Source organism: Perissodus microlepis, chromosome 6, assembly GCF_051167445.1.
Source record: "Perissodus microlepis isolate ML-2025 ecotype Zambia chromosome 6, ASM5116744v1, whole genome shotgun sequence".
Classification (NCBI taxonomy): Eukaryota; Metazoa; Chordata; class Actinopteri; order Cichliformes; family Cichlidae; genus Perissodus; species Perissodus microlepis.
The window spans coordinates 14,342,896-14,369,188 of NC_140466.1; the positions used below are offsets into that span (position 1 = coordinate 14,342,896).

The window sequence follows — 26,293 nt, forward strand, 5'->3', positions numbered from 1 at the left end:
ACAAAGAGTTAAGGCGGGTAGGAAGGTTAGATGGTTCAGTCCTAGCAAGGTGTACGTAAACTCAGAACAATTATCCTCTCCATGAAAATTATTATTTCCCCAAATGCTGATTTGATGGCTTTCTGCAGGCCGGTCGGTAACGTTCACTTTAGTGTTCTGGAGGTAGTAATGGCCCAGAAACACGTTTTCTGCTCACTGGTTGAGGATTTCTTTGCAAAATCTTGAGGAGACTCCCAGTTCCAGATTTACTTAAACATCCCCGCAACATAATACTCCCACCACCGTATTTCACTGTGCAGACGGTGTCCTTGGTGTACTTCAGCCTGGGTTGAAGGCGTCTCTTCTGCAGAAGTGGAGTTATTTTCTTGGTCTGCAACCTCGCGGTCCATTCTTGTGCAGAGCTCTGGTGACTGTCTTCTTTGAGACTACAAGTCCTGACTTGGCAGTTCTTCTGGGGTCTTTAGGGACATATCTTACTAGTTTACCTTCTGGAGTCTTTGAGATGTTTCACTTCCTACCCATGTTCTGACACTTGAAAATGCTGTGAGCATCAATAATTATTTTTCCTCAAGTCTGAACGGATTTCTTGTTTTTGGTATGATGCTTTCTCGGGCGGAAGCTCAAACCCTTGCTGATGTTTTTGAGCTTTGTATAAATCAGAAAATAATTTTGTCTTTGCTGGTATTTTACACTCAACCAAACCCTACACTCTGACTACCTTGCATTGTGGGAATTGTAGGATGCAAGAGCTGTCCGTGACTCTCACAGACAGGTGAGGATATTTCGAAGAAGAGAAAAATACCACAAGACAAACTTTTTTTTATGAGTTTTTATTTATTTATTTGATTTTTATGTCTTTTATTATGTTTTTTTTTTTTTACTCCAAAGAGATCCTGAGGTATTCACAATATAATGGCATTTATTTTATTTGAAATGACACTGGGGAGGGGGATGAAATACAGCTAAAAAAACAAAAAACAAACCAACAAAAACCAAAAAAGAAAAAAAAAAAGACAAAGGAAATGGGCAGTAAAGCTGTGTTGACTGATACAACGGTCAAGACAATAAATCGGTGTGTGTGTGTGTGTGTGTGTGTGTGTGTGTGTGTGTGTACATAAATGAAGCCTTTGAAGTCAGTCCTCTTACCCCCCTCACCACGCTCACAAGCAAAATCATGCAGTCTACACTGACAATTCAGAAGGAACAGGCAAAAAACCCCGTCAAAGCAGGCATGTCCCAACCTCGCTGTCATAACAACAAGCCAATCAGTCCACTATTAAAGTAGCTATCACCAGCTATACATTTTTAAAGAAAGTCAGCGCTGAGGGTGGCATCCACTGATTAAAACCATCCAAATTCAAACAACTTAACTGTGAATAATTAGCGAAGCACTTGAATCAAACACACCATGCAGTTGCTCCAAACCACGAGGAGTCTGATGGGGTCTTCTGAGAGGGTAAACAGCAAACAAAATCATCTGGGAGTCACATTAAAACCAGAAAGAGTGATTTTTACTGTGCTGCACGTTTCTTCTTCTTCTAAAATAAACTTTTAATCTACCGAGCAGACTGTACATTAGTGTGGTGATCGAGCACGACATTTAGCTTTCTGTACACGACGGTAAAAATGCCAATAGAGAGTCTACTCCTCTGCCTTGTATCCTGTTTGCCCTCCACAAAACAATAAAAATAAAAATTACATATTAAAAAGAACCATAAAAAAAACAAAGACAAATAACATACAAATGACTAATAAATAAATACCAGTGAGAAAAATACACTGTTGAATCATCTTCTTGCTCTGTCTCACAGATTTATATGATTGATAAAATAACTGCTGTGACTCTTAGAAAATAAGGAAAACACCCAATATTCTCCTCCTGTCTGCACAACAATCTGCAACACAAAACAAAAATAAAACCATCACAAGTGCAACATCAGTCACAACAGTCTCAGCAATTAAAAAAGAAAAAGAAAGCTCTGGTGTTTTACCATCAGCTCACTACTAGAGCAAACCAGAAAGAATAATAAAAAAAATAAAAATAAAATAAAAGAAGGGACAAACCCCCCCAAACCAAAACAAACAACAAAACAAACAAACAAAAAAAAAAAACCAGCACACAATTTATGACCCAAACTGGGGTAACAAGAAATAAACTGATCATGATATCTGATCAAAAGGAAAACAATATACAATAACAATCAAAATAATAAAAAAAATAAAAATACTATCAGACTTTGAGTTCAGAGGTCATCTTTTATGTGGCGGTTTGACAAAGGTGGACAGACCAACTACAGCGTAACGGGAAAAACCAACTGCTCCACCTCGCCTATAAAAAGAAACCTTTAGAAAGACGGACCGCCCCGCTCTCGATCACCCACTTATTTCCTTGTTCAATTTGGTGTCATCTTTGCCCTGAATAATAATAATAATAATAATATTAACAACAATAATAAAAACAGTAATAATAGTAATTGTGATGATAATAAAAAAAAATAAAAAAAATAAAAGCTAATAATAATAATAATAATAATCACCATCAATAAAAGACTTTTGGTAGACGATTAACCATCACGCACACTCTCCACGCGGCTAACTGAAAAGAGAAACTGTGCACACGAACGAGGCGAAAACAGGACAAACACTGTCTGCTAATAAAGATCCAGCTCCTCCTCATCCTCCTCAACACATAATGATGGGTCTGAAGTGAAAAAGCATGTTGGGGAAAAAAACAAAACAAACAAATTCTCTTTTCCTAATTACACAAAAATTCAACTTTTTTGTTGCAAAAGCAAAAATACAGAGTACACGTGTAAAAATCATAAATAAGAATAAAGTTTTGTGCATCCCCGTCCCAACCGACCATTGTCTTGGAAGAAAACAAAGAAACAATAAAAACAAAACAATGGCAGTTACAGCGGTGACAATAACATGCAATCGATATACTTTACAGCATTGATCTGTTACCTCCCCCCTCGCCAAAAACCCCCAAAAACAAACCAACAACAAAAGACAAAAACAAACTACAAACCCCAGTCTGACCCCCCCCCCGTCCCTCCCCGACCCCAATACATTCCTTAAATATTTGTCAGCTCATTCAAAACATCTCTCTTGCTTTCTCGCTGAAGCCGGTGAAATTAATCACACAGGAAGGGAGGGAGGGAAGGAGGGAGGTGGAGCTCGAGAAGGGGAAAAAAAATTTTTTTTTAAAAATGCATTAATGCCAACTCTGTATGTACACGAAGCATCTCCCCCCCCACCTCACCAGATGAAAACAAATTTTAAAAACAAACAAATCTGAAGCAAGCTGACATGGTTTGAATGACTGCATAGTGAAAATGATATTTGGTTTACTTACAGATGGGGTTACAACACGCACACGCGCACACACAGACTCCCTCACAAGCTAATATACACATAAAGCCACTATCGGCAGTAGCCAGCATTGCTGTGTAGAATGGGATAACTTTATACATTTGGTGTGTGTGTGTGTGTCTAGTTTAGTAATCAGATGTTTAATTCCCCCCCGACTCTCACACAAACACACATACAAGCAATTACATGTGACAGGATTTAAAGGTGGTGTGTGGCACCGTCAGCCAACCAAGTGAAAATGCACACCAACGGCACGGTCGGCAAGTGTGTGCGCGTGTTTGTGAAATACACGTCAGCTTAATAACAAAGAACCTCAACAGCGGGAGACTGGGTCCAGCTTTATCACGAGTTAGCCGAGGCACACGCATGCACGCACAGTTTGAACACTGAGCGCTGAATAGGAAGTGCGGCGTGTACTGCCGAGCTTGTATTTGAAACTGCACCGATGAGAAGAGCTCAGGCTGCTGTGATGGCAGAGCACCAGAACCAGGGCTGTATATAATAGTTTTGGGGGGGGGGGGGGGGGGGGGGGGGTTTCACCCGTCGTATGGAAGTGTGCACCACTTTAAATCAGTTCCAGCTCACATCCGGTGTCCGTATGAAAACCAGAGAACGGCTGAACTAACGGAGTCAGGCCAACTCCACCTCACATCTGCTCAGAGGCCTGGGTCAGTGAGTCAGGATCAAGCCGGGTTTTTCTGCATCACAAAGCTGGCCCACCTTTAACTGGGACTAATTAACATGATCGGGTCACACCGGAGTCATCATTCAGAAACATTTAACAACTTGGAGCGAGCTTACCAAACCAGCAACCTAATCAATCAGCATCTACAGATAAAAACTACAGAAAGACTAATTGGGTCTGACGCAGCATCATCTGTACACGACATTAAAGGTCCGTGTGTGAGAATATTGGTTATAAATCAAACATTAATTTCAGTTTGTGTTGATGAGTCTTCTTAAATTATCAGGATTATTTTAGCCAAGTAAGGAAATATGTGCTTCCAATTCCCATTATGCTTTATTTTCTGCATTACACAGATACTGTAACACTGGATAATCACTTTCCTACATATTTCCTTATATGGTTATAAGGAGGTGGGGCTTAGAAGCTGAATCTATGCTGGGGCTGAATCGTGCAAAGCTACTCTAGTTGATTCTCTTACTAAAAATATGGAGTTAGAAATGAGCACAATGTCACTTTTAATGTTTTACATTAACGGTATACCTCTTAACCTTTAACACCTCTTTTGCGGCTTCAATAACTTGACTGAAGAGGACACACTCAGATCGGTAAGCCCAGAGCTAACAGAGCCAGTTGTGTAGCAGCGGTGTGACACCGCTTATCCAGAACGGCTAACATTCAGGTGCTCAGTGATGCCAAGAGTCAGGTGAGCTCAGTTCCTGACTCAGGCCCGCGGTGAGTTTGAGCCAGCTGGTCATGTATTATTGCACCAGTCTCCCTCTGTACTGTATATGACACATACATGGGACATACTCCCCCCCCCCCACACACACATACACACACATCCTCTCCCACTAGCTAGAGAGATTTCATATATAATCATAGCTAAGAGTAATCAATTATAATGTCAATAACAAGACTCATAATGATAACAACAATGCTCTTTCATCTTTTTGTTAAGTTGTGGTCACCTTTGGTGTGAACTATCAAGGTTGTCAAGCTTGCAGGCGACCTGCAGACAGATGGAGGAGTGGATGGACAGAGTGTTGGATGGATGTGGCACAAAGCATCTGGACAGACAGACAGACCCGCCCAACCCCCAAATCATATCTACACTGTACAGAGTAGTAGTGTGTAGTGTGGCATCAGGATATGACAATTAACTGCTTTCAATACACACAAGAGGTACATTTGAGGTGAGGCGTGAGTTAGTACTTGCGTGAAGCCAACCTTTCTGCACGTCCTTCTCTAATCTATCCAAGCTTCTCTCACTTGCTTTTGCTCTCTTCAGACTTGCTTTTTTTGGTAACACGTGTATCGACATTGCATTATTTCACTTATTTGGCTTAAAAGAACAAGAATAAAATATTCGTCCTTTGGGGAAAAGAAGTGACAGCAGCGTCTAACGCAATAAAAAAAACAGTAGCAGCAGCAGCAGCAATGCAAATAAATAACAGTCCGAACAGAACAGTAAACGTCACAAACGCAACAAGCTAAATCGCTAAAATCAGAATTGGTAGGTTGGCGTAACACCATGAAAGCTCTTTACAAACCCCCCCCCCCTGAAACAAACAAAAACAAACAGCTAGCCTCAGAGCTCAGCACTCCTGTGTGAAACTGCTTCCTTTCTTACACTTACTTCCTGTCACTCAGCTTGTCTCCGACTTTCCTTGAACTTGCCACCACGCTTTCTTTATCCTCCTCGTCACCTCACGTTGCCCCACCCCACACTCATTTCTACAATCTTGACAACATTCCCGGACCCCTCTCCGTCTCTCTGACTTCGCGTTTCCCCCTCTCCGTCATCGCCTCTCCTCTGTTCTGTCTAGCAGTGATTTGGTGTTTGTGGGATGTAGTCTGAACATCTAGCATGCTTTGGCTGTGGTCCCGCAAGAAGGGAGATATTAGCGCTCTGCTCAGTCGGCCTATGTAGACTTGCACTCACGTTTACACAGTATATGTACACACATCCTTTAAGCTGGGTTCTCAAACTGTAACTCACGTGCCAGTGGTCAGCCTGTTTGTTTTGTAGAAATAAACAGGGAGTGAAAAAAAAGAAGAAAAAAAAAAAAGCTTTGAATGGGGATTTTTTTACCTAATCAATTAAAGTAATTCTGCAAAAGGTAACAACTCCTCTTTTTTCCACCTCCTAGTCATCTTTTACATCTTGACTGTAACAATGTGCTGCCTTTCTTGGTCTCAGTATATAATAATGAAACCAAATCAGTCCAGTAATCCACTGCGCAGCTGAAGAATAAAAGGAGAATTGGGGGAAAAGAAATGACTCAGATAAATCAGCAGAAATTAATGGCATATCATTGATATTTATCCAAAAGCTCAGTAAAAACAGGATAATGATCCAATATAAACAAAATGGAATTACAGGCCCCAGCCTGACAGTTTTAGCCTCCTAAAAAAACACACCAGCACTGCTCAGACTCTCCTCCGTGGATTCTTAATATCTGAAGGTTTGCAGGAGCAAATCTAAATCTCTCGGCCTCCGCCAACAACCCACGCGCAGCCTTTGGTCTAAGAACACTGTGGAGCACTACGGAGGCAGAGAGGTGGACAAAAAGGAAGAGGTAGACGAACAGAGAGTGAAGTAAAGAAATGCTCCACAGGTCATAAGATCTACACCTTTTAAATTCTCTGTACAAAACCCCCAAAAACGCTCCCATTTTTTAAAATCACCCAGCTGCTCTCTCTCTTGTAACATTTGTTAAATCTTTCAACTTTCAATCTTCCAGAAGAAGTTCAAGCTACATCCACACTAATACGTTTCATTTTAAAACGGCGTTTTTCATTAAAAATCTCCGTCTACACTAAACACGCCTGTAACACTATATCACGCTGATATATCGGCATACAACGTGAACAAGTGTGTCAGTGTAAACAGGAAGCAGAGGGCCGGTAGCTTCAGGAAAATACTCCAGAGCAACAAAGCCAACAGCAAGAAGCTTTTCTGCTTGGACAAATGAGGCGAGACGGCTTCTGAACGTAACACAAGAGACTGTCGCAGTTTCCAAGCTTCTCCCTGTACTGTTCACATTCATGCACAGGGTCTACTACAACCTAGCTTGATTGGAAGTGGGCTCTCCATTACAAACCACACTCTTTGCGTCTTTCCAAACTTTGTGCATGTTTGGATTTTTAAAATTGGCTCATAATTAGTTACATTTCTGCTTTTGTTGAAAGTACAAATAAAAGAATGACACGTGGCAGCTTTTTGTAGTGTTTTAAATGCCTAAATAAACTGAACTCTGATTAGTTCCTGATTAGTATTGCAAGTTCCAGCTTATGTCTGACGAATCAGAAGGTACCTCATCATACCCTGCTGCCTAATTTACAGACCCGTTAACAGCCAAATGTGTGTGAACCTGGGCTATAGACTGGAGGTCGTTGCAAAGCCAATATGGTGACATTACGGCGCATGACCCACTACAGCAGGAGTTTTCAAAGTAAAACTGGGTCAGCTGCATTTTCAAAAGTCACGCTTGCTGTGTGGATGTTCATCGCACATGTAGTAAAAACTACACCTTTTAAAACAAAAACGTCAGTGTGGATGCACTCGCGGCACGCATCGATCACCAAAGAAAACCCGTCTTCAAAACAATACACGACTTATTTTCTATAAAGCTAAAATGCAACGCTAATTTTTTTGTGAGTGTTTTTCATTGTTTCTCCCCAACACAAAAAATTATGCTATTTAAAAAAACAAAAAAAACAAAAGCCTTTCAAATTAAAAGCACAGCCAACAGATTAATCTGTTCTCGTTTGTGTGTTAGAGCTGTAGTGTGAAGGTGAATTAACGAGGAAATACAACCTCACTATTAAAAGCCGGTGAGTGAGTCGTTATAGTTATCCATACATAGAAATGCTCACACTGACATATACACACGCACACAGACACACACACACTACATATAGATACAGCCTGAGAATGTGTGATGGTAGAAACACCTGAAGAATCATAATTGCACCAGACTTTGTTCTTTCCTCTAAATCGTTTATGTACAAGAGCGACTTGTTTTTGCTGAAGTAGCAGATGCTTTGTTCCAGTGTGTAGTGACTACTCTGTTTACGAATCCAATGGCTTGGATCAATGTCGGCGACAGACAGACGTGTGTGTAAAACTACTGAAAAGAGGAGAAAATGTAAAAGCATATACAAGCTACACACACAGTTTGTATGTGAGTGTCTGGCTGCAACACACACTGTGATGTGATGATAGCGTGGTGAGCGCTAACAGTGTCTAAACCAAATAAAGCTCACTACAGCGTGCATCGCCCTCCCCCCCCCCCCAACCCCGTGTCTGTCTGTCCAGATTCAGCACCCTAATAACCAGAACCACCTGCGTCAGCCATCCATCCCTCTGTCGCTCCATCGCTTAATCTGTCCATCCAGAGTCCTCCACTGAGTCTTCGTGCCTCCCTCCTCTGTGGGATCTTCAGGTCTCTTCTTCCCCGGGGGACAGATGGACAGACGGGATGGGTGTAGCGCTTGGCGTAGCTGCGGACGACTAGACTAGAATAGACTGAGTCTGGGCTTGGCAAAGCTAAAGCTAGGCTAGTCTAGCGTACGGCTAAGCTGACGCCAGGCTGGTCGAGGCTAGGCTACCTACTGAAGAGCGAGTGGAGTTGATGCTGATGGCTGTAACACTGGCTGCTGCGAGGCGACTCGGTGCGATCCATCACCACCTGAAACCAACCAGCCACGTCTACGTCGAGCACCTCATAACGCCGGATGAAACTATGCTCCTAAAATGGAGGAGAAAAGATAAATATTGCATTTACCTACAGTTGTGCTGTGAGTAATTTAAAAGATCTGGGTCGACCATTAAAAAAAAAAAAAAAAAGGCGACTCACCAGCAGCTGATGGTATTTTGGCCTTTTTCTGTGATCCTTTGTGAGGCTATAGAGAGATAAATGCATTTTACGCAAATTTTTTATGAACTTAGCATCAATATTATTTCTATTGCACATTTTGTTACAGGAAAATTAGGCATGTATTTTACAGAAGTACACAAGAGATCAGAAAGACTGAAATACAAGACAAATAACAACAAAACACCCATTTAAATATACACAAACTGCACCACAGATGATCACATTCGTGCACACAGATGAATTATAAGCCTGAGAGAACAGAAACGTTTACTCTTAATGTGGACACAGCTGTCCAGTCATCACCCTGATCACATGATGGCTCTAGAGTGGACTGCTGTCAGTGAGCACCAGCTTTACAGAGGAATTTTCACTCACCAGTCTTTGACAAAGGACTGGAAGTCGAGGGAGAAACCCATGCCGAGAGGCAGTAGAGGAGGGTCCTCCTGCAGCACTTTGGTCAGAACCTCAAAGTCTGTCTTGCAGTTCTTGTAGGGAAACTGTCCTGTAGCCAACTCCACCTGGAAGAACCACAAGAAACCTGTTAATGCCCTCAAGTGATCTACAAATAGAAACAAAAACATTTCTGTCACTTTGTACTTTGGTTTTTGAGCCCAAGAGTGAACTTTTAGATTACAGTTTGTGTCAACTAATACGCAACGCTAACCGTTCCTATCTGGTTATAACAAACTATATTCAATTAAAAAAAACATGATAAGTAATAAGACAGAATCTATAAATTTTAAACATCACAGGTCAAATTTATGCACTCGTGTTGCGTTGCATGTTTTTTCTCATGTTAGCAGAACAATAATTTGCCGCTCATAGAAACGTATTTGCTAATCTAAACGGTTGGACATGAACAATTTTAGTTTGCACACACACAAAATGCTACACGCCGGTCTACACTACTCGTAATCTGACCTACTTAACTCCCAGTATTCGCAGCCACTAGAAACCGATGCAGTTATGACCACACTTGTTAAAAATGTTAGTCGATTTGCGACATGCCGTTATTACCACATCTTATCGCTGCATCACCTCATGCATCACAGCTGCACATTCAAACAGCTGTTTTAATGTGAATGGATCTGCCGTTTGGTTCTTATTTTGCAACTGTCTTTCAGTGTCATCGATGTAAATATTACGACCAAGGGCACCACTGACAGTCACTGCAGCACCTTAGACTGAAATGACAGACTTACCAGAGAGATGCCGAGGCTCCACACGTCTGCCCGGATGTCATAGTCAGGTTTGGTGGGATCTGGAGGGTCTATTCTTTCAGGCTGCAAGAACGAGAAAAAAAAAAAAAAAAGAGAAAAGAACAGGCAACACTAAGGTTAGCTGTCCCGAGAATGTGCATTGTGTGGAGTGGGATTTCTGCAAGCACAGCCTCATAAACACTCAAAGTTTGAACACGTTCAAGTCTTGTGCTTTATCTTACACCATCGTGACAGTCACCACTAAAGCTGCTCTGTGGTTCCCTCACTTAGTTTGTAGTCAGTTCGTTTATACTTGATTGATTAAAATCTTCTACTCTCACCAAGTTATCCTGCATAGCATTGTCCACAACAAAGCAGCAATAACAGGTTATCAGGGTTGAATTCTAAGACACCCAAAAATTAAAGTAAACTAATGAGACTACCCCCTTTGGGGATCTCCTCCCAGATCTGGTTCAGGGCATCACTCAGCTCCTGGACAGCCTGAGGTGAAGCCTGGTGGCATCAGACTCAAATGTAACATAACTAATTAACTGAAACTAATTAACAACCATCTCGGCTACTTAACTGACCAGATCAATACACAGAAGCTTAACCGACTTGATGCTAAAGTGTGTCTTAAAGTTTTTAAGTAGTGTACACACATCCCCTTAACAGCTAGACTGTGTGTATGTGTGTTTTCACTTACTGCCATGTAGGCAGCACAGCCGGCGCTGCGGGTCTTGGCCTTGGAGTCGACGAGGCGTCCGCTGATGCCGAAGTCGCACAATTTAATCTGACCTTTAGCGTCTAACAGGATGTTAGAGGGTTTGACGTCCCGGTGGATAACGCCGTGTTTCTCTTTCAGGTACAGCAACGCTTTCACTATCTACAGAGGGGACACACACACACAGAGATTGTAAGAACAAAAACGAACATAGGAGCAGAGTGGTTTGTGTGTGTTCCTGCCACTTACTGCCACTGTCATCTTTCCGAGGATTCGCTCTGGGATGGGACCCTGGATTCTCTTCTTTAGCTTCTCAGCACAAGTTCCCATCAGCTCCATGGCGATGAATACATCCGTCTACACACACACACACACACACACACACACAGTTAGTAGCTAAGGTCTGGGAGCTTGGGAGTTCACTAAAATAAGAGTCAAAAACACCCTGGGTGCAGATATATAAAATAAACCTGGGGCTGCACTGTTACAGTACTATAATTTTATTGCTGTGATTACAAACAGTTAAGTATTTTGGGAACACCCACGTTGGTCACTATGGCGCCGTAGCACTGGATGATGTAAGGGCAGTCATGACTCTTCAGCACCACGTCCAGGTCCATCAAGATCCGCTTGTTCTCGTCTTTGTTTCCTGTGCGACGCATTTGCTGGTGACACACAGACAACGTAAATGAACACAGGCACTACGCCGAGTGTAGGCTTTAATAAAACAAAGGCTCCTCTGGTGCTTTGACTGACTGCCTAATTATTAAACATCCCAGAAGGGCTACAATTAAATGATCTCATTAATAGCGGGTTTGTTATATGGGGCTGTAACTGTTTTCCTGCGCCTTTAACTTTCTGACAATGGGGAACAAAACGAATGAGTACAACTACATTATCAAGTGATGTGATGAACCAGGCGTGTCCATCCATCTATCCTGATCCGGGGCTGGGTCCCAGCTTCACTCTTCACCCGAACCCCTTTATGAGCCGCCAGAAATACTGTAAAAACCTTGACGTTGAGGTGAAAGTCACCAGGATTCAAACTTGTCTGAGATTTTACACATACATACATAATGGTAAGAATTTCAAAATCAAAATTTATTGCATTATTATCAAGTCTTGCAAAGACAAATGCAATATTTGTGTGTATAGTGTTTAATTTTGATCAGTTATGATTTTTTTTGGTTTGTTTTTTCTTTTTTGCCCATTTAAAAAAAAAACAAACAAAAAACAACTGTCTTACTTTGACCGCAATGACATGGCCCGTCTTCTTGAATCGCACTTTGAAGACTTGTCCACAAGTCCCGCTGCCGATCTCCCCCTCGCTAAACAGGTCTGTTACCTCTGCTGGATACCGCTGAAACAACATTTCAGACTCTGTTTCAAGTATTTTAGTGATTCAAATGTTAAAACAATACAAATACAAACTCTTTAACAACCTGAAAACTTTCTGCATCATGCAGCAACAGTGAACTGCTCTGTGATACTTGAGAACAAACGCTTGGATCTGTGGATCAGCCAAGGCTAAAGACTAGCAGCACACAGTGAGAAGATGCGTAATTGCCTTGCTTTGTTAAAAATAAGTCACTGTTGACTGTGCTGCAGTGAGTGACAGCTCACTGAGTGCGTTATGTAGCAGAGCCTTTGGGCTAATGAGAAGAAGAACAAACAATCTGGAGAGCAGTAATGAGTCATATAATTTTCTCAAGCATCTTCAAACTCCGACTGACACTCGGTATGAAACTAGACCCGAAGGCTGGAAGAGGGAGAAAAAACACACAAACTAAACAAGGCCAGACATTGTTCAGCAAACAGCAGACACGCCAAGGTTGTTGCTGGTGTGCATGATGCTCTGTTTGCTGTCTGTGCACTGCCCAAGAACATGCTGGACGTGGACCCGATTTAACACGGTTCTCTGTGCTTATTTATTTATTTATTTATTTATTTATTTATTTATTAGGTGGACCTCTTCAACTGCTCCTTCATGACATTTCTAATCAGCCAATCACATGACAGCACTTAGGAATGTAAACATGCTCAAGACAACCTGCTGAAGTTCAAACTGAGCATCAGAATGGAGAATTAGGTGGATTTTGAACATGGCATGGTTTTGGATGCCAGACAGGCCCTGTGACATTACAGACCACATCAAATCATCTCAAACTGGTTTCTTTCAGTGTACTCAAACGACCTCCAGAGTCACAAGGTCTCAATAGAGGACCTCTGGGATATTGTGGAGATTTACATCACAGACCTGCAGCTGACAAATCTGCAGCAAATGTGTGACGCTGTCACGTCAACATGGACCAAAATCTTGAAGGTTTCCAGCACCTTGTTGACTAAGAGCACGTCTTTGGACTGTGGGAGGAAGCCGGAGAACCCGGAGAGAGCGTGCGTACAAACACACACCATGTAACCTGTAAGTATACCGCACCGCAACTAACAAATACGTCTGGCTTAATTTCTGTATATTATTAGCCAGCTATACCACCCTGACCTCACCTGATCTCAGAGGCTAAATAGGTTTGGGCTTGGTTCCTATTGGAAGTGGGAATACCAGGTGCTGGAAGCTGTCGTAGAGCAAATGATCTACTACTTGGAAGGTTTGCAGTTTGATCCCTGCCTATTCCAGTCTGCATGACAAAGTATCTTTGGTAAACACGTTGGGAGTAAGTGTGTGTAGACTCAGATGTAGAAAAATGTGCTTATGTGAATGAGACACACCGATTAAAGCGCTATGAGCACTCAAGTAGAGTACTTGAGTGCTATATAAAAACCAGTCCATTTACTATTTATTATTTTCCTACTTTCTCTGTAGTACAACTAACCAGGCCCGTTAACAGGATATAAATCTTTGGGGGGGAAAGAGGTCACAATTATAGTTTGATTCACGCCTGAGTGCCAGACGCTATTTTTAAAAACATTTTTTTTTATTGTTTTGGAAGAAGATTGAGCGTTGAGGTTTGGTTGCACAGACAGCGTTTGCTAAAAAGCGTCAGCTCACAGAGACACAAAGCAAAAGCCACATCACGTCTGCGTCCTCATTCTTAGTTTCACTTCTGTAACTACAACGTGTCTCACCTGCCCGTCGATCTTCAAATAACCCGTCTGTTTCATGATCTCCTGCAATTTCTGGTCAATCTCTGCACTGCAGGGGAGGCGAAGGACAAAAAGGAAAAGAAATCAGTGTCAGGAAATGCAACAGGAAGTGCGTACAACCTACGCTGCCAGATGAGAGACCTGACTCATAAATGGAGTGGATTACTGAGCGTCTCTTTCACCCACACTCTGCATGTACATCCATAACACACAACATCATGACCTGTCACAGAGTGTGCATCTACTCTCTGTGTTCCTTCTTTGTCTTACAAATTAATGTGAGTACTGGGATACTCCCAGAAAGGTTACTGATTTTTTAATCAAAACCATTACCATTCATTATAGGACCACGGGGACACAGTAAAACCTGTAAATGCTTTTTTTCTTGTAATCAGAACAGCACACTTTGTTTAAAATGTGAACGCACTTCTCTAGGCTCTTCTGTAGGCCATACGGAGGCGTAGGCAGGGTTAGCATGTGTCGTGGGCGGCTGGGGTACGGGTGGTGCTGAGGCGAGCTCTCTGAAGATGACGAACGGCTGCCTCCATCGTTAGCCAGGGGCAGCTGGAGCGCTGGGGGAGAGGGGATATGAAAAATTAGACCCTGAAAGGAGAAGATGGATGATGATGGTACTGTTGCTTAAAGGGATGGTAGCTACTTAAAGCTGCTGACCACCAGTAAAGAAGGCGATAATGTGGCGTTTTTAATGGTATTCTGACTGTTCTCTGCACAATAAAAGAAAGATATGATGCTTGCTGAGGTCAAAGAGTTTGCTCATTACATCGCTACATGACCTAGATCCTGCACATTATTTAGCCATTACTGGAACTTGTTTTTTTTTTCTTTCCCCTCCTCGAGTGTTACAGCTTTGTTTTGGTTCCGCTGATGTCCTGACCCAACGTTAAAACAAACAGGACGGTTATCTCAGAGCACTATTCTCAGACAGAGAGAAACTGCACAGATTTAATGCACAGTTTGGGAGTCACAGTTTGTTTTTAAGAGGAAATCTACAAGTTCATTACAACACGGGTTTCATTTTTACTGCTTCAGGCCGCGATTTTGAATATGAAAGTATTTTACTCATTACAGATCTTAGAACGAAGCGATCTAGCGGGAAACAGTACAAGCACAAAACCCTGCACCAAAAGAGGTTGTTAATTAGCCTGCGCTGCAAAGGAAAACCTGAACCAGGGGTTAACCCTGTAATGAGGAAGCACATATTTAATGTGTCCTTAGATTGCCAGCAATTTCAGATTTTATCAAGTACTGACTTATCTTAATTAGTGGTGCAACGGATCACGGTTGATCCATAATCCGAACCGATCCCACTCCACGGTTCGGCACGCACGTGATCCGAAGATTCGAAAAAGAAGGGAAAAAAAAAAGAAAAAAAAAAGTATGTGTATGGTGGCGTGGTGGGTCTGTCAAGCAATAGTTATGGCCCGCGCTAGCGGTCCGAGTGGAGGAGCAGAGGAGTTTGCGGTATTTAAGCAGCCCTTTGCTGCCCAATCCGACCGGGCTAAAGCTATTACAAAAGCTAATGGGGTGTTTAGCTGCAGACGGGAGGCCGTATTCCGTTGTGCAAAACAAGGGGTTTAAACTATGATGAACATGCTTGAGCCACGCTATGATGTCCTGTTCCAAGCATGTATGAGCAGGAAAAGTTTAAAGTTATGGCTGAACTGTCCCAGGCATCTTCTGTTGCCCTAACTACTACAACTGGGTGGACCTCCAGGGCAACGTAAGCTACGTCACCGTGACAGCTCATTATATCACAGCGGAGTGCGATATAATGAGCGGTGTGTATTATTGTAGGGTCTACCTTACAATATAAACCGCCTTGAGGTAACTGTTGTTGTGATTTGGCACTTTATAAATAAAATAAAATTGAATTGAGTGGTAGATACAAAGCCCTGTACTGCCCTATATTGTACCATAATTTTTTTTTTTAATAATTGCGTGGAATGAGACTAGAGTTGAATGTTTTTAAACAGGCAAAAAATACTTCAATAAGTAAATAATTAAATGTTCAATTTTTGTCTTTTTTCGCTGATCCGAAAATTGATCCGATCCGTGACTTAAAACCGTGATCCGATCCGAACCGTGAGATTTTTGATCCGTTGCACCACTAATCTTAACCATAAAACCAACTGCAGGAAAGAAAACCTAAAACATGACCAAAAAAATAAAAAAATAAGGCGACAGACTGTAGTATCAAATAAAAGAACTATTATTTAAATAAAGTCAGGCAGCACTATTTAACTTTTCCTGGCTTGAAAGGGGGACTAAACACATGAATGATTAGTGAGAGCAAATACAAATGAGAAGTCACATTTCAGCTTATTTTTCTTTTGATAAATTTAAAAAACTGCAGACGATTTTACAATATTTTGGTTAAACTGTTAAAGCGCTGTAGGTGTGGTTTGGCTGCAAAGGAAATCAAGACAGTGAATACCAGATGCTTCTAGCCCTTTATAAAGATAAGTCCAAATCATGCATTCAAAGACATGTTAAAACGCCACCAGCCGTGTAATATCAGGTTCATATGCAAAACAAGCACAAACTCATCCTCCAATAATAGACGTGTTAAAGAATTTCAGGAAGAAACAATCTGCAGTAGTATTAGTACCGGTCATGCACCAAATTCTCAGACAGAAAGTCAGCAGCTGCAGTGACCACCCTGAACGTAAATATTATTACAGACAGGTTAACAGCAATCTCCCATCATCGTCTTAAAGGTTTGCAACCAGTATGCAACGTATCTCAAGGACCATGCAGTGTTGTTGTTAATACGATTTGGAGCTTTTTTGTAGAGAGCCAGCGGGCGTTTGGATCCGTGAGTCACCTGTATGAATGAAGCCTGTAAGGGGAGAACCAGTTAGTGAAGGAGAGGAGGGGGTTAGTGTAACAAGAAAGGAGGATTCAGGCGGTCTTTGGCACAAATTGCATCTCCACAATTCGACTGGCTCCAGATGGACGGATGGGAGGATTGATGAGCAGACAGAGCGAGGGAAGGGAGAGACGCACAAACACAGATACTCGCAGGCACTGCTGCACCGCCTCCTGCTCACACAGTGCCGCTGCAAAAGGAAGGGGAGGGTGCCAGAAGATGAGAAAACACACAACATCAAACGATCCGATGTGAGAGAGACAGAAGAGATTCGGCCAAAACTGCATAGCACAGACTGAGGCTGGAAGTCAGACAGACAGTCACTCTTGGACAGGAAGGCAAGTCTTCAGTCGACACACAAAGAAAACAGAGAGAGAGGGAGAGGGAGGCCGGAGTGCTCGCAGCACTTCTGCAGGCGGACCAGTGGGGATGCTGGATTAGAGACTGTGTCAAACAAAACACAACCCCCAAAAAACAAAACAAAAAAAACCCATCGTGCCGTGCAAAAAAGCCACATGCACCGTGATTCTCTGCCTCCAGCGAAACACAGGTTAATCATCCGACACATGTCCACACACACACACAGTGAACGTTAACACATACCAACACTTCCCTGCCACTGACACGCATTCACACAGAGGGAGGAGCAGAGATGGAAAGATGGAGGGATGATGTGAGTGTAGAGGAGGTGTAAATGAGTGCTGGGATAAAATAACAGCGCTGGATTCATAAACAGGGATTAAACTGATTCAGCTGTAGGATGACCACACGAAGCAGGGACGCACCGATCCAGCTTTTCCAATTTATCTGCGCTAGCTCGCTGTAAGAATCACAGGCTACTGTGCATAGCTCTCATTTACAGTTGTCCTTTCCTTCTCTCAGTCCAAACGCACCTCCTTTCACCGCTCCTCACAAACCCGTGTTGGATGCGGAGCTGTCAGGATACAAGTGAAGTGAAATGACTGTATGGAGTTGATCCCTGCTTTGAACTCACGTCAGGAAGAGTAATTCAGAGTAAAAGTCTACCCAATCAAATATGTGGAGCTACCCACCATCCCGTGTGAATAAGAGAGCTGCTGAAAGTTGCTTCAACAGAGATGACAGAAAACACGTTTCTTTGTATGAAGTCCAGGAAAAGCTTCCACACAAGTGTGAGACTAAACAATGATAACAATGGTTAGAGAAAAAAAAGCATTGTCTTGTTGGATCACAGTATTATCACCATTATCCAATATTTAGATTGTATGATCGGCGCATCCTTATTGAGTAGGAAATAAAACTGGATGCTTATATGCTGGCCTGCTGATGGTAATCCATATCTTTCACATAAGTTACTTTTATGAGTTATTCAAAGTCTATTCTAGTCTGCCTAGACGATATAACCCCATATTAGGTGGTGGTCAGATTTAACACTAGCTATCATTTGTAAACACAGTATCATATTTCTCACCATAGCCCTATCCATTCAACCTCTAAATTAAACTGGATGTTAAGAGAAACGTGGAGAAAGTCGTGGTATCGAGGTGTTTTTTAAGCTTTACTTGCAGAGCCAGAACGAAGAAAACTATTGAGAATGTAAGGAGCAGCCAAAGTTATTCTTGTCTTATAGGTCTAAAGAAGTGTGCATTTATATTAAAAACAAAAAACAAGAAAGAGAGAAGATGAAGGAGGAGGGAGTGGATGATGCAATGGAGGACAAAGGTGTTGGTAAGGTGGGGGGGTGCAGTGGCAGAGAGAGCGATGGACTGAATGATACCTGCACGCTGGGAAGGGGCTGGAGCAGGACTGAGCTGGATCACGATGACTAGACGGAGGAAAGAAAATACACACACACGCACATTACTGCAGTGTTCTACTGAGACAATCGCACATCTTTTGCACACACACACAAATCATAAAAATCCCTCAAAAACAAACAAAAAAACCTCACCCCACCACACACACACGTCACTCGCTCATTTCTTCACAACATAACTTGAGTGGTTCAAACTTAAATTGAACTTTTTCTTATTGTCTATTAATCTCATGAAGACTAAAATCAATTACATTGCACATTAATGAATCATAGTGTTTCTCATATTTTCTTTGGCACTCTTTTCCCAGGATTTAAAATAAGGCCACGTATTGAAGGTTCAAGAAAAAGTGGGTCAGTAGCTTACTGTGTCACTTCATATGAAACCAGTCAAATCCGAAAAAAGCTCCACCCGGCCTCCTCATAATCAGCTGTTTTTTGTCCTTGTACAGTAACTTTAGTGTATTTACTGAAGCCATGCAAAATTTGACCGTCATTTAGTAAATACTCTGAGGTACGGGCCCTTAAGTACACATTGGTGGGTGATTTCGTCATTTTCGACGACTGGAAAACCGCAGTATTTAAACACTGGAGGAATCATATTTCGATATTTTGTCCAGATATTAGACTGGTGCATCCTAATTCTGTAGAAAAGAACATTTTATCTCCAGTCAGTACAGAGTGGGGATAACACTTATCTTGTTGTAGTTTTTAAACAGTTATTGTTGTTATTCAGTCAATTTTTAGGTGACCATTGCCTGCATTTGTGATGCTATCAAGAAAATAAGGTGGATCAAAAAGCACAGAGGGCCTGTCGTGTTGGAAAAGTGTCATGATGGGCTAAGTTTTGCATGGTTTCATTAGACATTAATGATGCCAAAGTTAAAACAAGTGATTCTAATGGAGTCAATCAGACTTTTCATGTAATAACACAAGGTGGGGGGAAAAAAAGCCAATTTTGCACCTTTTTTGGCAATAAATCAAGCTTTAATCTCGCAGAAATGACCTTTATCACCAGGATTTGAATCCACGGGAGCACATTTTTAGCAGGTTGTAGACTTCAAATGAGATTTCAACAATAAGAAAAAACTTCGGATTTAACCCATTCACTCTCTTTGTGACAACATAATCAGCTTCATAACAAACAATTCAAATAACAGGAGGAAAAAGGTTTGTGGTCTCAAACCTAATGAACGGACAACAAGATCTGCAGAAAAAAATGGGGTTCAGATTGCTAACACTTTGAAAGTCTGCTGGTAAGAATGTAAAGATAATGAAGAGCTTTGGTGTGTAAACCACAGCAGAGGCAGGCTGCAGATCTTCCTGCTGCTTGACTTTTCGCCTGAAAGGGCCCCAACATCACTGCTAACACCAGCTCCTGTGACACAGAGTTTGTGTCCACTAACACCCGTGGAGCGCTTCATTCAATATATGTGCGACAAATCTCAATTTTCACAAGATTTGTTACGTCGCACCAGTGTTTGCCACAACAGCCAAGCCGTAACCTACGTTAAGTTAACGCATCCAGAGCTAGCGTTATTTAGCCTGCTCAAATTAGCATGCTTCGTCAAGATCAAAATGGCAACTAAAATAAAGTCTATGGCAAAAATCACGATCAAATGTACCGCTTGCAGGTTTTAAGAGTGTATGGATGCTCTGCGGCTGACTGGCAGGACCACAGCTTTTCATGCGCAAACTGAAACTGCATTACATTTACTGACGCTGGGCCCCGCCACAGACTATCAGAGAGTCTGCTAGCCTGCTAGCTTAGCATGTTTGACAGGACAATCAAAACAGATTCAGGGACACGTCTACCGGCAAGATGTTTCGTAACATCGCTTCGGTTTGTATACTTTTCCTTTACGTTACTCACTACAGAAAATGTCCCACTTATTTAATTATTAATTTGGCAATAAAATAAGCGGGCCAGCCTGAGTCTGTGTTTGTTTATGTAGCTAGCCTGTTAGCATGAAGGTAGCAGCAGCATAACAGCCCCGACTCCTTCACTCCGCTCCTCTCCTCTCCCCCCGCTCTCCGGCCCCGCAGCTCCGATCTTTCCCCCTGCTATTCTGGCCGTTACCGACACCCCGGTCCTCCCCAGTGGACACTCACTCGGCCTCGGTCGTGACCGCTGTGGACTCATGTCGATGTTGAGGTCGATTCTCCGGCGAGCTTCTTCATTCTCCTGCTTTAGTTTCTCTTCGATTCGCGACAGCCTCTGTTCCAGCGACGACATCTTGAAAAATTGAGCACCATGTAGTTCCCAGCAGAGCTCTCGACTCCCCTCTCTGGCAGGCAGGCCAGCAGCACACTGACTGACTGACTGACTGACACACACATATACACACAACACACGCGCGCGCGCACACACACGCTGCAGTAACACTTGTGTCCTAAAGACCCACTGCCACACTCATTCTTTTTCCCCCATAGATTTTTGGTGCCCACCTAAAGAAAATCATAATTTATACCCTAATACTGCTAAAAACAAATATTCTTGGTAGCAATTACCAATTAATTACCCATTTTCAGGATTGGAAAAAAAAACAGTTACTGGGCAGCAAGCAGAAATCAGAGTTTGTTTGCATTTTAGGACGTGCACAAAATGCACGTTTAGGTGTTAATTTCAGTATAATTTGTAGCAGCAAGACTGAGAGGGAAGGTTTAAAACTGGTAGTGAGACTAGACCGGGTTCGAGTCGAATGCTGCTGAACAGGTAGATTACACTAGGATTTTATAGTATGTGCAACATCCTTATTGTTACAGCAGTTGTTTTCAGTACTTCCACCCCTCTATGCAAGAAATGAACATCAATCCAATCTAATATAAAGTGTTCAGAGTATCTTAGATATAAAAATCACACAATAAGATTCCACACATGTTAAAATAACTCTATCTGGTAAATTTCCCTGCAGGTAGTGGACATTTACTGAGATAATTTGAAGTGAAATGATTTATTTATTATTACTGGAATTTACTGTTTACATGGTGCTGAGAGTACATGAGGATAAGATGCAGATCAGCACTTATCATTGCGGATCCAGGCACTCGTGTTTCCACGAAAGGTCGACCATTAAGGACCAGTTCTGATGTTTTTCCATTGGTGATGCTTTCTTCTTTAGCAGCCGGTCAAAAGTCAGGGAGACTCCAGGAGTTGGTGCAAATACAGTGAATCCAGTTAAAGTGATTTGCTCACTAGTCTCGTTTGAAGTCCTGTGATATGGTTAAAACTGCCACGAGGAGTCTTTTTTCTTCTAAAATTTTGACTCACATATTAAAACAAATGCTCATTACAGAGCAAAAATACTTAGCTTGCTACTTGATTAATTAAAAGATAGAAAAATAGGCAGTCACATTTTTGATGATTTTTCTCTGATGTAACTTCACGAGAAGAAGAAATGACATAATTTGACTTTGTCCATCAGGAGAATAAACTACTTATCCTCTAATTTCATTTTAGTCCTGCTCTGGCAGGTTTGAATGAATGTACTGAAAAATGTTGATACAGAATCTGTGATAATGGGCTGTATACGCTCACCAGCCATTTTATTGGGTACACCTTGCTAATACCATTTGAGAACTATCTTAAAATATAATCCACAGCATTACACCAGCAGCAGCCTGAACCACTGATAACAGTCAGGATGGATCCATGCTTTCATGCTCTTTATGCTGACTTCAGCTCGTATAGCCATAGTGGTCTTCTGCTGCTGTAGCCCATCTGCTTTAATGTTCAACACGCTGCACGTTTAGAGATGCTCTTCTACATACTTTGTATTTAGCAAGTGGTTCTTTTTTTCCTGACCTCACTCCTCTTACATCAATAGGACATTTTCACCCAGAAAACCGCCAAATCACTGTATATTTCCTGTTTTTTGGACTATTCTCTAAATTGCAGTGACGGATGTGCACGTTCTGCTTCTAGAGGTCTAGAGGTGCGTAAGTGCACGTAGTTGCTGCCATGTGATTGGCTGATTAGATGTTTGAGTTAATGAGCAGTAAAACAGGCGTATCTAATAAAGTGGCCGGTGAGTATTTATTCAATCACTGCAGCAGGTGAGTAGCCCATTTGCATCCTGCTCCATTCATTCACAAATACTAAATTAAACGTGCATCCATCCATACATTACTGTGTTATTTTTATTTAAATGAATTTGAGATGCCCCTTTCCCCCGTCCCATGATGACAATAAACACATATTCACTCACGGTTTTCTTTATAAAATATGTCATCTCATACTCACATGGTTCTGTACTGTCGTACACAAGACAGGTAAAATCCACACCACCGCACATACATCTTAACAACAAACCACTGCTCTTGTGTGTTACACAGGTTTTCACTGTTGGCTCATGGTTTTCCTACAGATATCATCAAAGGTATTACCAGAGGTCTACGCCAGCTCTCGCCTCTAATTGGAGCTCTCGCCTCTCTAATTGGCTCTACTGTGGAAAAGCAGCTCATGTTTGTTTTGCTTATGGCGCCCCGCAGAGTTTCCACAAGTACTTAGACATCAGCAAGTTTCGGAAACAGCCACAGCGACCGCAGCAGCCAGAGCGTAACCTGTCAGGGCTTAAGCGCCGAAAACAGACACTAAAACAACTTTTACAGCCAGTGAGGTTAAAGATTTAATCGCCTCGGAGGGAAATCGCTTACTTCATGTTCACAAAACTCTGGTAGCACTCAGGTGACTGGATGAACGTGTCTCCAAACCCATAAAGAGCAGTTTATTACTTGTACATCACAGTTTAGTGTTCAGATTTTTGCTTTGGGAATAATAAATGTTTTCCACAAAACTTTTATGCTGACGGTTATGTGTGTGTGTGTGTGTGTGTGTGTGTGTGTGTGTGTGTGTGTGTGTGCTACACATTTATATCAAATTTTTCCTAAAACCCAAACATTCAACTAAAAAGGACGAGTCAACTGCTCTTGTAAAATCCGAGCAGCCCAAGTTTAAAAAGTAGTTGGTGGACATCCAAAGGAAGGTCCACTGCAGTGAAGCAGGACAGTGGTTCTTTACCCATTAGTTAACTAATAATACACCTAAAAGCAGTCAAAAGACTGATGGGTATCAGCTCTGAGTGTCTTTTTTTTCTCTTCCAAAAACATAGAGGAGTTTCTGCAGCACACTGTATCCCTCCTCGCCCTGCTGCTGTACACAAAGGGCCACAAAGTAAAACAAAATGCTTTTTTTCTGTGGAACAAATACAAGAATAAATGTAAGGCATTGGTATGAGAGGCCACTGAGCAACCCCTAAACAGTCAAAAGTACAAAAATACAGCAAGCTCCTCCTCTCACAGCTGCACTGGCGATTGCCGAGACGTCTAAGACGACGGGAAGAGACTTTTAAAAGTCTGCAAGATACAAAACCCACTGAAGTTTCGTACAATGACTGGAAAGGGGGGCCTTTGTTTGTGATAAAACATTATAACCCCAACTAACATCTGTCCAGGTTTTCATTTGCTCAGTCCATGATCTTTAAAACTCTGCAGACACACAAAACACAGTCTCTTCGTCTTCAGTTTCATTCATTCACAGTGTAACAAGAAGCGACAGACGAGCGCGGACAGTCAGCTTGAGACATATCTCTGTGCTCTGGCTGAAACTGTCGCGAAGTCGTCGAAATCCAACGTTCCTCGAGATCTGTTGGCTTCGGGTCCACTAGCAGAGGTCAGAGACGTAGTCAAAGTCCCGGAAACTGTCCTGGTCTTTGCGGGAGAGCGCACGGGGCTCACGTGGAGGCGTGAGCGTCGGAGGTTCGGTGGTGAACTCCTCGTCAAAGTTACTGACGTCTTCTTTGCCGCCGATGGATGGGACGAAGGGAGGGGGCAACTTCTTCTGCAGCAGCGCCTCCCAGTCCATGCTCTGGTGGGAGAGACGGACAAGAATAAGAGCAAGAAGAGCAATTAAAGCTACAATTCAAAAGACTTCGAAACAACCATCATAACAGTCTGGCTGCAAACACCCGAGAAAAACCTCTTCCACCTCTCAGTGTTTGCTAACGAATCTCCATCTTGCGTTCTCACCCCCAACAAGTTGCCTAGGTACCTTTAAGTCTACTTACTCTGAAAAATGGCTGCTTCTTCACCTCCTCTGCATCCTTCTCACCAGATCCCAATCTTCTCTCTGGGTTCCTCCTTAACAACTGCACACAGACACACGAGAATAAGAAATGACGAGTGGATATAACAGTGAAGCATCAACTGTCTGACTGTGAGTAAGTGAGGATGTCGGACTGATTCAGTGTTTCACGTGTAAGTGCAGCATTTGTCACATACAGTTTGTGTGTATGAGCGAGCGAACGTGTGTGTGTTTGCTTTACCCTCCTCATGATGCCAATAGCCTCAGTGGAGAGGAAGCGTGGGTAGCGGACTTCATCATTCACAATGCTGTCAAACACCTCCTCTTCATCATCCCCTGGGAAAGGAGACTACAAAAAAATACACCGGTCACACAAAAGCACACTTCACTAAATCCACTTTTGATATTCTGTCATTTAAAACAAAATCAGCATTTAACTACAGCGAACACGATTAATTAATCGGCACCAGATCAAACTAACACGTGGCTATAATAACTCCATGACCAGTGACAGAGTTTTGACTAAGCGTATGCTAGCTCTCACCTCTCCCACCAGCATTTCATAGATGAGGACCCCCAGGCCCCACCAGTCTACGGCTCTAGTGTAAGACGTGTCTGTCAGGACCTCGGGGGCTAAAAACTCTGGAGTCCCACAGAAGGTGCTGGTCCGGTCCCCAAAACCCATTCCTGCAGAAAAAAAACGAAAAAAATGATCTCTGAAAGCTAAAAGAGAAACAAAATCACTTCTTAATTTACCTGAACTTCAGATGATGAAAACCTGCCACTCTGTACTGTTTAATCACTCATATTCCTACATCTGTTTACATTTCAGAATCGGGTGGAGCTATTACGCCAATTTCCAACTGCTTTACTGGAGACATTTTCCATGATTCACAGTTCAAAATGAGGGTTATTTATCTTACACAGAGGCTTTTTTTGCAGCCCATCAGCCTATCCTCTGCCTCAGCCTCAACTTTCTCGTGATTGGGGATGTGGAGATACCTGCTGTGGTGACCCCTTGTAACAAAGGCTTGGGCAACAGCAGCTTTTTCATATGCTGACCTTATTATTTGATATTGAGGCCATGTTTAATATGGGCACCCTTCATTGTAACCATACAAACAGATGTTGGATAATATGGAGAAGCTAATAGGTCACCTATGGTGTTTCTGAGCTCAAGGCAGGGTTTGGTTGACCTGCTTTTCAGGCTCCCTGACAGAATAAAAACATCACACTGTTTTCCGGTTGTAAGTAAATTTGTATCCCGAAGCAAAAGCAAAGACAAACAAAAGACCGTCTGTCAGTAATACACAGATCCACCTTCTTTACAGAGTCCAAAGTCAGCGATCTTCACATAACCATCTGTGTCTAGCAGCAGGTTGTCGAGCTTGAGATCTCTGAAAGGCAGAAAACATGCAGGTGAGAATCAGTATCTTTGTACAGCATTTAGATACAAACTCTCTCTGTGAACTGACTGTAATCCCAGCAGACTGTACTAAACTGAGCCTGTACAACAAGCCTATTCAAATGGCGGCCCGCGGGCCAAATGCGGCCCAGA

At 42.3% G+C, this 26,293-nt stretch overlaps 2 protein-coding genes across 5 annotated transcripts in view; both read right to left on the reverse strand.

Annotated features, from left to right (window-relative positions):
* Window positions 1-3,895: 3,895 nt before the first annotated feature.
* On the reverse strand, window positions 3,896-20,980 carry map2k7 (mitogen-activated protein kinase kinase 7). 2 transcript variants are annotated; one of them, XM_084930950.1, is made up of 12 exons: window positions 20,766-20,980; window positions 18,618-18,665; window positions 14,399-14,543; window positions 13,954-14,020; window positions 12,116-12,229; window positions 11,415-11,534; window positions 11,119-11,226; window positions 10,852-11,031; window positions 10,149-10,229; window positions 9,322-9,464; window positions 8,926-8,971; window positions 3,896-8,817 (listed from the first exon to the last, which is right to left on the reverse strand). In XM_084930950.1, the coding sequence occupies exons 1-12, from the start codon at window positions 20,887-20,889 to the stop codon at window positions 8,674-8,676; spliced, it is 1,320 nt and encodes a 439-aa protein (XP_084787076.1). In that variant the 5' UTR covers window positions 20,890-20,980; the 3' UTR covers window positions 3,896-8,673. The 2 variants fall into 2 exon arrangements, with proteins under 2 accessions (XP_084787076.1, XP_084787077.1); XM_084930951.1 differs by lacking the exon at window positions 18,618-18,665 and having other exon boundaries at window positions 20,766-20,979.
* Window positions 20,981-22,852: 1,872 nt separating this feature from the next.
* Window positions 22,853-26,293, reverse strand: part of pkn1a (protein kinase N1a) — a 65,152-nt gene continuing 61,711 nt past the window's right edge. For all 3 annotated transcript variants that reach the window (XM_084930953.1, XM_084930954.1, XM_084930952.1), the window contains exons 19-23: window positions 26,056-26,132; window positions 25,280-25,422; window positions 24,977-25,084; window positions 24,719-24,799; window positions 22,853-24,519 (exon numbers count right to left, since the gene is read on the reverse strand). In XM_084930953.1, the coding sequence (XP_084787079.1) occupies window positions 24,316-24,519; window positions 24,719-24,799; window positions 24,977-25,084; window positions 25,280-25,422; window positions 26,056-26,132 (613 nt within the window). In that variant the 3' untranslated portion in view covers window positions 22,853-24,315. The remainder of the gene's footprint in view (window positions 24,520-24,718; window positions 24,800-24,976; window positions 25,085-25,279; window positions 25,423-26,055; window positions 26,133-26,293) is intronic.